Below are 12,675 nucleotides of genomic sequence, written 5' to 3'. Positions count from 1 at the left end.
AAGCCCCAGAAGAAACGAGTGGAGATAAGAACGGATAAACGGCCCAGGCGACAGCGACTTGGGAGGACGAGGCGCGCGGCACGATTGGTATCCTTTCTGATCAGCGACAACAACAACAACAATAACCGACAGTCCGACTCCGGCGTCGGCCACTGGCAAGTCGGTTTATTTTAAGAACAATGGCGGCAATAGAGTCAAATCACCCATACAACTTGCGTTCTCGTCCTCGGTAAGAGTTCGCTGTGGCATCTTCTCGTCGCTCCAGTTGCATAGAGCTTTGTCTCACCCATGGTGGCCGCACTGGCGCTGACAATACACACCGGTCAATGGTGGGAATATGCGGATCGTACATCCAACCTTGAACACGCCATGTCCCGCAACGGTCGCGCGGGCGAGGCGCGGGCTGAAGAGCATCGTTAAATTATAATATGACAAGTCATTTGAGGCCTCGACCAAGCTCTTGCACCTCGACAGTCTTCCTTGCTTTCGACAGGGCTACTCAGAGCGGTTATATGCCACTAGCGATCACCCCTGCGTTGAGAGAGCGCGCATCCAGCAGTTCTCCGCACTGCAGAATATACATAGTCTCTCCTCTGCCCACCTCAGATGGAGACAGAGGAGGTTTGCCCGCGGCACGCTATTGGGGGAGAGACGGCACGGGACGGTAAGCGCACAACGAGGTTGCATGGGGCAACCTGTCTGGAGAAGGCCCGCGTGCCACTTGCGGCCGATCGTGCAGCCCAGCGTAGTGGCTGATGAGGTTGAAAAGGGACGGAAATGACTCGTTTCTCTCCGAACCAGGAATCTGGTCCGTTCACTTACACAAGAAAGAGGTCGTCGTCGAGAACTCGCACCCGTGCCACTGCTGCCAAGGCGAGTCATCAGCTGCCCCATACTGGAACGGAAACCGCTGTGGTCAGCAGCAGAGAATGCATGCATATGCCATGCATGTTTCGAACAACTCATACTCATAGGAGCGGACAGGTATATCACCCAGTGATAACGTCCGGATCGGCGCGTGGCTGTCGGCAGTCAAGCAGTGCATTTCGTCATGGTACACCGACGACCCTTTGGCATGAAGCCTAAAGAAGAACGGGGGGGGGTCCTCGACGAGGGCGAGCTGAAGCGCCAAACGCGGCCAGGAGGCTGAGTGTCCTATCCCCATGGCACTCCAACAAGAATGGAGAGTCGGAGCTGAATCTTGACGCCTGGCTGGCAGTTTGGCGTTGACAAACGGGGGGGCGGCGCCACGCAATAGGATCGGGCGTGGCTTGCTTGTGTCAGATCAAGAGGTTGCACTCTTTCTCGACAGTGTGTCAGGGATATGTGATGTCGTTCCCCTTTTCATCTCCTCCCTCCACTCTCAGCTACACACCGTGAATAAGTAGTGATGTATATGGCTTGAGGCTAAGAGCCGCAAAAGCATCAGCGGGGCCAGGGAGAGCTGTATCTTGCAGAGGGTTCGTAGGATCGGCCAAGACGGTCCAAGTTAGCTTATGGCAGGAGCAGGGGCTTGATCCAAGAAGCCCCGGCAGGGTAGTAAAAAGGACATTCCGAAGTGGACCACGAGGGGATTACCAGGGCAGCTTGGGCGGCGCTTATCAGAAAGAAGCAAGCTCTTGGGCTTAGGGCCACATGGGGGACGCATCCGGAAGAGCTAGGTAGGGTTTGGTTCATGAGAAGGGAAGGGAAGGGAAGGGAAAGAGAAGGGGCAGGAACCTCGGGTTACTGTAGTGGGAAGCCTGGCGAGCCTGACGGGAATGCACGCTGTGCAGGTGGTTGTCATGGCTGGTATTATGCTGTGTACTCACTCAGCCCAGCCTTCGTCAGAGAGGAATAGTCCACCAGTCATGTACAGCGCCGGCGTACACTACCTACTCCCCCCCCACAGCGCACCCAGCCAGCCAGGGACGGAAAGCGAGCCGAGCAGCCATTTCTTGGGCCACACTCCCAAACCCGCTCGTTTACCGGTTATAACGCTTGCTGTACGTCTGATTGGTCGCTACGGATGCAGTTAGCGGAGCATCTGAAACGACCATCTCAGCCATCCAAAGTCCCTGCCTGCCTAGCCTACAGCCTACTACCGTGCTTCCAGTGCTACCGCATCGCTGAGCTGCAGGCAATGGAGAAGAGGCAGAAAAAGCAGTTGGAAGAGGGATGAGAAAAGAGAAAAGAGAAGAGGTAGTCGACGGCGTGTGGGACTGGGCAGTAGGATCGACCTACTTGCCTTAGTGCCACACACCAGCGAGCTTGCTATCGGACGAGTGCCACGGTTTCCCGTCCCAGCCATCCGTCAAACCATTCTTTGCCCTACAGCGCTACTGAAGCAGAGCAGGCTATTGGACGGTTGGGGAGTGCGCGTGCGGATGCAGCTTCGAGGCTAAAGTAGCGAGGCCAAACAGCCAGCTGGCCGCGGCGCTGCATTCGTCGCTTTTCAAGTGGTGCCGTGTCGTTACTTCTGCGCGGAGAAGGCGACTGTGGCAAGCAGTGGTGGCTTGAAATGCAATACCGGCTCCGCATTGGGATCATGTTGAATGCATCTCGCCATAACAAGATATTGACTAACACCAGCACCAGCCAGCCGTGTTGGCCCGCGTTCTCTTTGCCCTAAGCTGAAGAAGTTGGCCAGGAGAAGTTTGGCCAGGCTGATTCGTCTGATGCGATAGCTGACAGATTCTGTGGGCATCGGCAGAGGGCAGAACCTTGCAGTGCGTGGTAAAGTCACGACGATCTAGGAAATCACCCTCATTCTTTCATATCCATGCCGTCATCCGAGCCAAACTATCGTGCTAAGACGGGCTTCCATATGCAATCCTCGGCGGGTTGCAATTGGGCCTTGCATTAGAGTTTGTCGGAAGTCCGTTCTAATAAGGTCAGAATTGTTTGCCTCGCGGCCAGCATGCTTGGGGGAGAGAGATATCGCCAACGTCACAGCTACACATCCGACTCATCATGTTGCCCAGCGAGAGCCGCATGGCCTTTTGCGTGGCTGATGTCCCGCGGTCTGCCGGTGGTTCGAACTCGGTCAAGCCATCAACTCAGTTCATCTGATGTTTGGTAGATGACCCCACAGCTGGACGCACTCGCACCGTGCCAAGTTGCACTAATCACTGGCCCAGGGTCGGTGGCAGGGTGGCCTTAGCCGGGGAATCGCAGGTAAACTCCTGAACATGGTTCTGGGCGTTGGCGTAGACGTAGGCGGGCGGCTTGACTTTTTTCTTTCTTTCTTCTTTTTCTCCTTTCTCTTTCGGCGTGACCCCCCGCTCCCTCTCGAGCTGCCTCCCAGCTTCCCAGCTTACTCCCCCCCCATCAGACGAGCCCCAGATGGGATGAACGTTTCAGAGTGCCCACTGAGGCCCCGCCAATTTCTGCATTAGGCAACTGTCCAAGTTGCAGCTGAACAAGAAGGTTAAGCCACAAAAAAAGAGATGGGGAGGAAAGGTGAGAGAGCGCCAGAGCCACACTTGATGATTGGCCCGGCACAAAAAGCAAGATATGTAACCTTGGAAGGCCATTTGCCAGTATCAGCTAAGATTCGGGAAGTTTAGGCGGTGTTCGGATCAGAGGACGCTGCCTACACTGTACTGTACATGCCGTGTGTACGTGATCATAAGCGACGGCCAATCTGCTCTGCTCTGTTCTGTTCTGTTCTGTTCTGTTCTAATCTGACCCGACTTGACCTGACCTGAGGGCTGTGATGGTAGTGATGGTAGCAGCAATGCAATGGTCGAGGGCAATAATAAAGTTGGTGCGAAGTGCTGTCAACCTGAGCCCGGAGCATGCTAGTACAAGTGCAGTACGTTGCACCAGACGAATCGAGTATCACCAATGATCGGGCTTGTGTTCGAGAGGCCGTGATTGGCTCAAAATCGTCCGATCTTCCCTTTTGAGATAGTCCTACACAGGTTAGCCTACGCAGAGAGGAACCTACATGTACCTCCATTTCTCTGGCTCCTATTGTACGCTTGCATTCGTTCGCGTCCAAACCCTGCCGGCAAGGTAAAGGGCCTGGCGCCTTTTTCAACACAATCCAATCTCTTTTCTTCTGACAAGCCCCCGAACTCCTCCGTGATTAATGCCATGCGATGGGTTCAGACGAACGAGTAGTTTCGTCTCGTGGCCTCAACGTCCGGTCCGAAGCGCGTCGGGTGGGTGGCTGACCGCGGCACGCGAGCTCGTGGCGGAGGCTGCTGCGACGGACCTTCGTCTTTCCACGCAACACTGCCATGTAGCTATCCTCAATTTGTGCGCCGTGAGTTTTATGAGACCTCGAGGCCTTCTCCACTACACGGCGTCTAACACCAAGCGTGTCCGGCATGTAGGGTGAATCCAGGAGATCCATTGGTCTCGTATCACGTCCGAGCAGAAGTGCCATTGACAAGACTCCGTCCGGACTAATCAGGTCGAAGTACGAAACGAGCCGCGCGCTGCCAATGCTCGCATGATAGTCGAATAAACGACCCAAATGCAATAATAAGACGATTTGGTTTGGTGGCCGTTGATATGTATGTAGGTAGTGAATTGGTTAGTCCGGTGTCTTGTCAAGTCAACGTCCTCTGCTGGGCCGGTATCCTTGGCAGTGGGGCCATCTGCTTGTGGTGGAATATGACAAAATGACAGTTGAGTGCAGAGTCGACACACAGTGAGGCCTTGGTCCCAAAGCCACGGACATTTAATATAGCCATGGCACCACAAGAGCGACAGTGAGGCCCGAAGCGTGCATGCAAAGGTACCGGGATACATTGTTTATTTGCCCAGCCCAGCGCCCGCGGACTCTTGGAGGGCACGTATGTAGCCCAACCGAATCGCATCAATGTCGTAAACGCACGTGAACCTTGGAGGCCTGAGTCAAAATTCAAGAATGTGAGGAGGGAACCCAACCAGAAGAGAACAAAAAAAAGAAGAAGAAAAGGACGCGAGACAGTTGACCGATTCTGTGCTGCGTCCGACATGCTCGGGTAGGAGGTATTCATTGCATGTTTTTGGTTTCTGTTATCGGTTTCTGGAAGGTCCATTTGGACGCAAGTAAGTAAATATCGCAGCTGGCAGGAATGCGTTGCCAGTGCAGCCTAGCGCGAAGGCTGGAAGGAGGAAGGTCTTGAGAGCGGGACGGACGTTAGCAACGTGTCGCAGATTGAGCCTCAATGCGACGGTGGGATGCGTTCTGGAGCTCCGGGCTCCGGGCTCTCTGGCAAATTGACCTGAAAAGTGGACTTCTTCCTTTTTTTGCCCACTTCCTCTTCCTGCCCCTTCGTATTAGGATGTTGCTGCTTGCGCGCATATAATCCCATGCAAAATGCTAAGGAGCTCAGGTAGGTAGGTAGGTAGGAGGTAGGTCGGTATGTACGGCCACGACCAGACGTACATTATGTATGTACCCTCAGTACAGCCAAGCCAGTGCCTACCCTCCCTGCACCACACACCCAGCGCCCAGCACAGGTCTTGTCTGGCCGGCCTCTCCTCTGCTGCAAGCACCCATCCAGAGCCCCTCCTTGCCCCTCATCCGCAGCAGCAGGAGAAGAAAAGAGCGATAGGGAGCGCGTCATTCTCCTTTCTCAACGACGAAGAAATTTCCCGGAATGGGTTTCTGTTACTACTACATGTTGCACAGCTGATCATCCCAACCCTGTTTTCTATACTATATTCCTTGCTGCATACGTGTGTACTGTACTGTACGCGGCCTGTACCACCCCCCTGCCACTGAATTCCGACTGCTGTCTGGTGGCTTCTGGCATGGAATCGCAAGCTCGGCTGCCCTGGTGAAAAAAAAAAAAAAAAAAAAAACCGAGAGGCCGGCATGCCAGCCAGCCAGCCTGGCAGGGGGGTCGTTCCTGGTAAAACACCCGCCCTCTGAGTTGCACTGGGGTTCATGGTCTATAACTGCCGAGCTATTACTGCCCAGGTCCTTCATTATTACCCCAATCCTGGCTGTCCTGTATAGAGCTAGGCCAAGCTCTCAATCTGGCACGGCTCACCTTGTCGTCGCTGCTACACCCATCGCTGGACTAGACGACTACACCCTACCCCTTGAATTATTGTCGTTGCCTATACCGTTTGCAAGGGCCCTTGTGTGTGTATTTTATGCGTCCTCGATACGTGTGGGGTGAAACGTATAATCGTTGCGAACGTCGGTTTGGTGTAGTATTTTGTCGATTTTTATGTTTCGGCCACGACGTCAATGTACCTCCTACACATTTTTGACCTGCAAGTACTTCATCCGAAGTGCGAAACGATATCCACCATTTAACAATAATTCAAGGGGGAGGGTGTAGACTGGACTGAGCTGGGCAAGAAGGGATACACATGTATCAGGAGCCGGGTTATACGGGGTGGGAGGAGCATCTGCTGATCGGTCCCGAGCTTGTTTTTTCATACGAAACTTTTGCGTCAACACAGTAAATAAGCTCCGTCCCATGATTCCCAATCCGGATCTGGAGTTTGGCAGCGCGCTGGCAGGCATGGCCTACAAGTCTATTCGGACGCTTCCTGGACCTCGTATGTTGCAACCCTGTCGAGGCCTGCGAGATAAGTTGAACCACCGTACGCTTCCCGGCACCGACTGGGCATCTGCAAGTCTGCACCATACAGCTGCGAGCTACGAATCAACAATGAAGTATCGTTATGTACGTAAACGGGCACGCATGGAGCACCCCGGTAAGTAGCTTCTCGTCTTCGTATACCACTTGGTAATTGGGGAGCGGTCGACCACAACACCCGTTGCCCTGGGGAAGAAGAAGACGCGCCGCCGGAACCTTGAGCCATGTCTTCGCTTCAGAATGAATGCATAAGAAGTAGGCAGGTACTTGTATGTGTACATGCAGTCTTGCAAAGAACAGGCGGACAGGCACAAGACGAAGAGAGGAAAAGGGCCATGCTTACATGCAACTCGCGAGCTGCCAGCCCCGCCAAGCGAGCGACCGGTTACGGACACATGCCCACGGACTTGCTTATGTACCCACCTTCACCCTCCACCAAGTCCACTCTCACTGCATATCAACAGTCGGATACAGGTTGTAGATAGGAGGGAGGAGGCGGTGCAACGAACGGTCTTTCCATCTGTTCTAGTGTTGAGGCATTTCGATTCTGAAGTCAACGAAAAAAAGTCAGGATTGTGGAGCAAGAGTGAAGACTGATACACGCTTGGCATACCGGCAGCATTGGGCACGAGAGGCTGCCCTGTCCCGCAAAACGGAGTGTGCCCTCAAGCTGTCGAGTGATGGCGGCACTACAAGTACTGCTTATTTATGTAGGTATGTAGGCATCAGACGTTTTCTGGTTCTTGGGATAGATAACTGGACTATGCAGGCTAACCTAGCCGTGCTCTAGCTTACTCCCACCCAGATCAGATCAATCCCTTGCCTGTCCGACGTGAGCCCCGCCCATGTTTGTCCACACGACACAGCTGTAGACGCGTATATTGATGTTGATACATATTTCCATAGAACTATTGACCAAGCATATGGCCGTATGATATGGGGCTTCACGATCGGATGTGGTGTTTTGTTTACCGTTGAGATATAGACATTCCCGTCTATTGGGACTGGCTTTTTTTTATGTAGTTATATATATATATATATATTTACATGTACCTACCATTCTTAGCTTGAGGTCTTCTTTTACCTCGAGTGCACTGGGTAGGTATACTAAAAAAAACCCACATTTATATTTGCGTTCACTTATTTGAGACCAGACTATTCGGCCGTTGCCCTCCCGTCAGAGCAGTCAGTCAGGTCAATCTCGCTCAAGTGGGTTTATTTATATCACGACAACGCATGTAACTTGGCCCGAAGCGAAAGGAGGAGGGGGGAAGAGACGCGCTCTCGCTCTCCATGCCACTACGCAATACGTACCGTCGACGCAGCCGCAGGCAGGTGCTGAAAGTACATTGGTCGTTAGTAGGCAAGAGCGAGCAGGAAAAATGGGGACCTTCCCACTTTGACGGTCCCAAGGTCGAGCAAGCTGTGACCATGGGACACAATCAATGGAGAAGTCGAGCAGTTTTACATCCCGGAACCCTGACCCAAACTGCAGGCCATCATACACCATATGTAAGTCGACCTCACCTTTTTTTCAGGGATGGGCGGACTGGATTGACACAGACACAGACACACCCCTCCCCAAGTCCCCCCAGTGCTCACAAGTGCTCGCAATGCCCACACAGCTCCCAGATTAAGCTATCAACAGCCTTGTCCGTCATTGCAGTGGCGTGCAAAAGCAAAAGTTGCTAACCTGGCCCCTCTTGACTCTTCCAAGTCTCTTGTCTCTTGCCCCCTAGCAGCAGCAGCTCCCTAGGCCCCAAAGCTCCAAAGTCCCAAAGGCCCCATCGCGGAGCTTCGTCTATCTGTCGGTCGTCTCTGTCGGTCGTCTCTGTCTCTCCCTACCATGGTCCAGGTTGTCCCCGGAGTCCACAGACCAGACTGACTGCGCTTCTCGAGCCACACTTTTTCTCTCCTACCACTCGCTGCAACGAATCTCTTCCCCCGTTTCCCCTTCTCTTCTCTCGCTTGCACGCTATTCGCCTGTCTGCTCGCCCTAGCGCCTCGCCAAACAGTCGTTACGTCCCGATGGACAGACCATTCACACGCCGTTATATCAAGCACGCTTAAATCTGTCTTAGCCACGCTCTCTTGGGAAACGCTGCCCATCCACCTCTGGTCGTCTTGTTCGGATCTGCTCTCCTCTCCCCCCCCGTAAGGCACGACTAAATCAAAAGCCGTTGGACTAGCCTACATACCTGATGTAGCGTGTTCCCTTCCATTGTCTCTCTCTATCCTCTGCCACTCTGACGACGACGACGACGACTACTACTACCACCATCTGTTTGCCCTTACCCTATCCTACCTACCAACCGAGCAACCAATCCTGATCGTCGATTACTACTGCTGCTGCTGCTCTTAGTACTACTACGGCTACCATTTCTCCGACTAACTACCCGGCCTGCTGCAATCTGCACACGGACTGGGACTGCGCCTGTGTATGTCAAGTGTTCCTGGATATATATTGTTCATTAACCCCATCCCCCAAAACAAAATAGGCCAGGCTCATCAGCTACTCCACATTGGCAGAGCGCCCTCTGTCGACTTTCCTCTTCGGGCATTGCCTAAATTGGTCGCAGCGTGTCATACACTCGCAGCCCATCCATCTCATCAGACAAATTACCGTCCCGTTTTGTTTTGTTTTCTGGCTCGCTCGCTGAGGCCGTTCGATGTATCTTGCCTCCCCCGGGCCCTGTTCAGTTACATCCTATTAGTCGGCTGCTCGACCGTCACCTTCACGCCGGTCCCTTTAGTCTGCTGTGTCCCAAGATACTACTTGCTACCTACGCACCCGCATAGGCACCATCCTCACCCTATGCCCCCAAACTAATAATCTGCCAATATTGCCTGCCATATGTGTGCGACACCGACGATCAGATGAGGCTGGGCTTTGTTACCCAAAACAGTCATAAGCCCCGCTTGCTTCCTTTTCTTATTCTTCTAAGCTGGCCGTCCTCTCCAGCTTATTATATCTCTAAAGGTTATTAGCTCCTATCCATGTCCTCTTCACCTCCCCCGTTCTTCTTATTGAGCTCCCGACTTCTTGTTTTTCTGCCTTGCCCACCACGTTACTTACTTGGCTTGGTTCCGCTCGTTTTACCTTGTTTATTTTTGGCCTTTCCTTTGTGCATTCATGCTCTGTTGGTAGACTAGTCTTTGGTTACGATGATGCTCACACTCAAACAGCCAATATATCACGGCTACCATACCGTCCATGATCTTCCAACACCGCCCTCGACATCCCGACCATCGCCCCCCTTGACTATCCAGGAGACTTCTCAAAAACCGTCGTCTGCGTTCACTCGTAAGGCCAGTCCGTCTTTCAAAGGGATGTCGGCCCCGCATCGCGGACTGCCTTTGCCGGCAGCCATGACCATCGCCCAGCCGGCGCCGCCACCGGGGCCAGGCCATCCCCAGGCCCCGGTGCCATCTTTGCATTCTCAGGGTCCACCTCCTCCTGCTCAAAGCCAAATGCTGGGTACGTTGCCTGCACCGCCTCAGTGGCAAGGCCAAGGCCCCGGCGCAGACGAGTCCATGAGGAGCTGGCTTATGGCCAAAACGGAAGAGGAGAGGAGGCGGCAAGAGGAAGAAAAGACGCGACAGGAAACGTTGCGTTTGGAGCAACGGAGGTTGGAGCACGATATGCTTCGGACGTCTTTGGATAGGGGCATCCCGCCGCCCATGGTACCCGTGGTGTTTGCGGGGATGAGTGGGGGAGTACTACCCCAAGCCGCCTTGGAATGGGCGCAACAATACCTGGTTCCTCAGCACTCGCAGCCTCAGCAACTCCTACCGGCCCAAGGACAAATTTCGCCCGAGCACCGACGAGATTCTCAGTCACATCAGTATGTCCCCTATGCTGGCCCCGTGGGTGTTCCGTCAACGCCAGGATCTGGTCCTGGTCCGCAGGGTGGTTTTGTGCCATACCAAGGCCCAGGTTCTCCCACAAGAGCCAGAGCCCATACAATGTCCATGGTGGGCGGCCCCGGCGGGCGTTCGTTGGGCGGGTCTCTTCCCCGGCTGACTACAGGCGAGGCCATGGGCGGACCTTCTGGGGTCCCATCGCACGCTACGCATTCTCTCGCTCAGCAACAAGCAGCCCCGCAGCAGCAGGAAACGCAGTCTCCCTCTATATATTTCCACCACTGGCAACCGCCAACCTCGCAAGCAGGTTCAAACCAGCCTGCAACCCCTTCCGGTTCGTTTAAAACCCAGCCCAGCCCGTGAGTGTCGGTATGGCTAATTTCGCTATTCGTACTAGTGGATTCGCCGCGCAAACGAAAGGCCACGGGGCCGCCGCCACCGACAGCCCAAGGGCCAGGCGCTCAAATGCGATGTCGATCACCGCCGTTCAACCAGTCAGGTGGTCCTTCCACGCTGGGCAACCCGCCTCCTGGTCGGCGCCGTGGGCATTCGCGTCAGAGAAGTGACATCTCTGCCTATAGGTCGACACGCGGCCGAGGGGACAGTTTTGGTCCAGGAAGGGCCATGTCTCCCGGACTGGGCACACCACGGGAGGTTGGAGCGGCAGAAGGCAGCTCCATGCAGCCCCGCGGCACACATTCAGTCTCGAGTCTACTGTCGGATCAGCCGTCGCCCCGTTACGCCATGTCGGATATGAGGAACCATCCACCAGGGGAGGAGCGAAGGCAATCTCCGGTTTCATCGGAAGAACGACCGCGAGGTGGAGCCGCAGGATCAGCATCTCTACGCGACGGCGACCGAGAACACGATTAACAAGGAGAAGAGGAGGATATGGACGACTACGGAGCTTTTGTTTCCTGGCGGCTACAGGCGGGAAGCCATCAAATTTATGCCACGAGCCTTACGATAATGTCCTATGAACACCACATGAAAGACGCGATTTCATACTTTCGGAGCCATATGACGAACGAGACAGCCAGCCAGACTCCAAGTCTCGCCATTGCCTCGGGGCTCACACAGCAAAGGCAGACAGGCGTGTCGTTGTCGCCGAGCCTGGCTTGGCTTCAGGGCGGCTGACGTACTCTCCTACGAGCTTGGCCTTCGGTTCGACATGTGTATCTTTTCTACTATTTCCCCATATATTTCTCTTTCCCCCTCTACTACGTGTAACAATTATTACCTGCATAACTATAGGGGTGGTTCGGACAAAAGCATGGCCTGGAAATAAGCAGGCTCCAGGAGTTCTGGGCAGAGTCAGATATTCATTGATTTTCAAACGAGATGACGGGTTGTACAGTGCTGTGGTGAAAAGAAGTAGCATGGTAGGCGGCTCAGCTCCGTTGGGAGGCAGAGGCGGTGAAAGCAGACCAACGACTTTACAGGCTGGAGCTGGCGAACCGACTGGGATGCCGACGGGCTAGTTCCTGACAGGGTCTCGACGTTGTCGTGCCGCGTCGGGTTGCGGATTGAGACGCAGGCAATATAAGCTTGCAGCATCGCCAGGATAAAATCAGTCGGTGCACATTTGTACGACTCCCTGGTTAACAGGCATGCAAGCGCAACACAATTCCCAGTCGGGCACAGCAACGAGAGTACGAATGGCAGACGGGTGGGCAGACAGGGGTTGTATGTAGAGAAGGTACTTGTAACAAGCAGGAGAAAGCAGATCTGACGTGTTGATACTATTCTGGGATGCTGAAACACGAGCGAATAGCAAATCATCTCCCAGGAAATTGCCTGGCTTGCAGGTTTCCCTTCCCTCCTTTGGAATGTTTCTTTTTTCTTTCACCTTCTTTCTTCTTGTGAGACTTGGCACCGCGACCTACAATCGGTCGTCAGAGTGGCGCCAGTTACTAACAACACGAGGCTCTATGTTACTTGCTGTCCATGTGAGCCGGTACCAATAATGCAATACTTTGGAAAAGGGTGGCCAAAGAGGAAGACATCGATCGATACGGGGCACTGACAGCAAATATGGTTTCCAAAAAAGGAAAATAGCCGTACCGTCTGCTCGCTCTGATAGGCTGGATCGTGCAAAGAAAGGCATGGCGCGCCCGGCGGCCAACGCGCGCGTACGGACCGAGACATGGAAAGAAACAATTCAGATCACGATTGGGGGAGAGAGAGGAAGGGAACGGAAGGGAACGGGAACGGGGTGACGAGATGATGGGATGGTGGGATGATGACATGCATGAATGGAATGATGGGCTGGCGT

At 54.0% G+C, this 12,675-nt stretch overlaps 1 protein-coding gene across 1 annotated transcript; it reads left to right on the top strand.

The window, feature by feature from the left end:
* Positions 1–9,701: 9,701 nt before the first annotated feature.
* Positions 9,702–11,273, top strand: PG986_009150 (uncharacterized protein; the record flags this gene model as incomplete). Its single annotated transcript, XM_066845372.1, has 2 exons — positions 9,702–10,734; positions 10,798–11,273. 2 exons carry the CDS (start codon positions 9,702–9,704, stop codon positions 11,271–11,273), a joined length of 1,509 nt encoding a protein of 502 aa, XP_066697770.1.
* Between the last annotated feature and the right edge of the window lie 1,402 nt (positions 11,274–12,675).

This window comes from Apiospora aurea, assembly GCF_038362705.1.
Source record: "Apiospora aurea strain CBS 24483 chromosome Unknown utg000006l_segment0_segment0, whole genome shotgun sequence".
Classification (NCBI taxonomy): domain Eukaryota; kingdom Fungi; phylum Ascomycota; class Sordariomycetes; order Amphisphaeriales; family Apiosporaceae; genus Apiospora; species Apiospora aurea.
The sequence above is the reverse complement of the archived record's forward strand: the minus strand, read 5'-3'. Positions and strand labels throughout refer to the sequence as shown.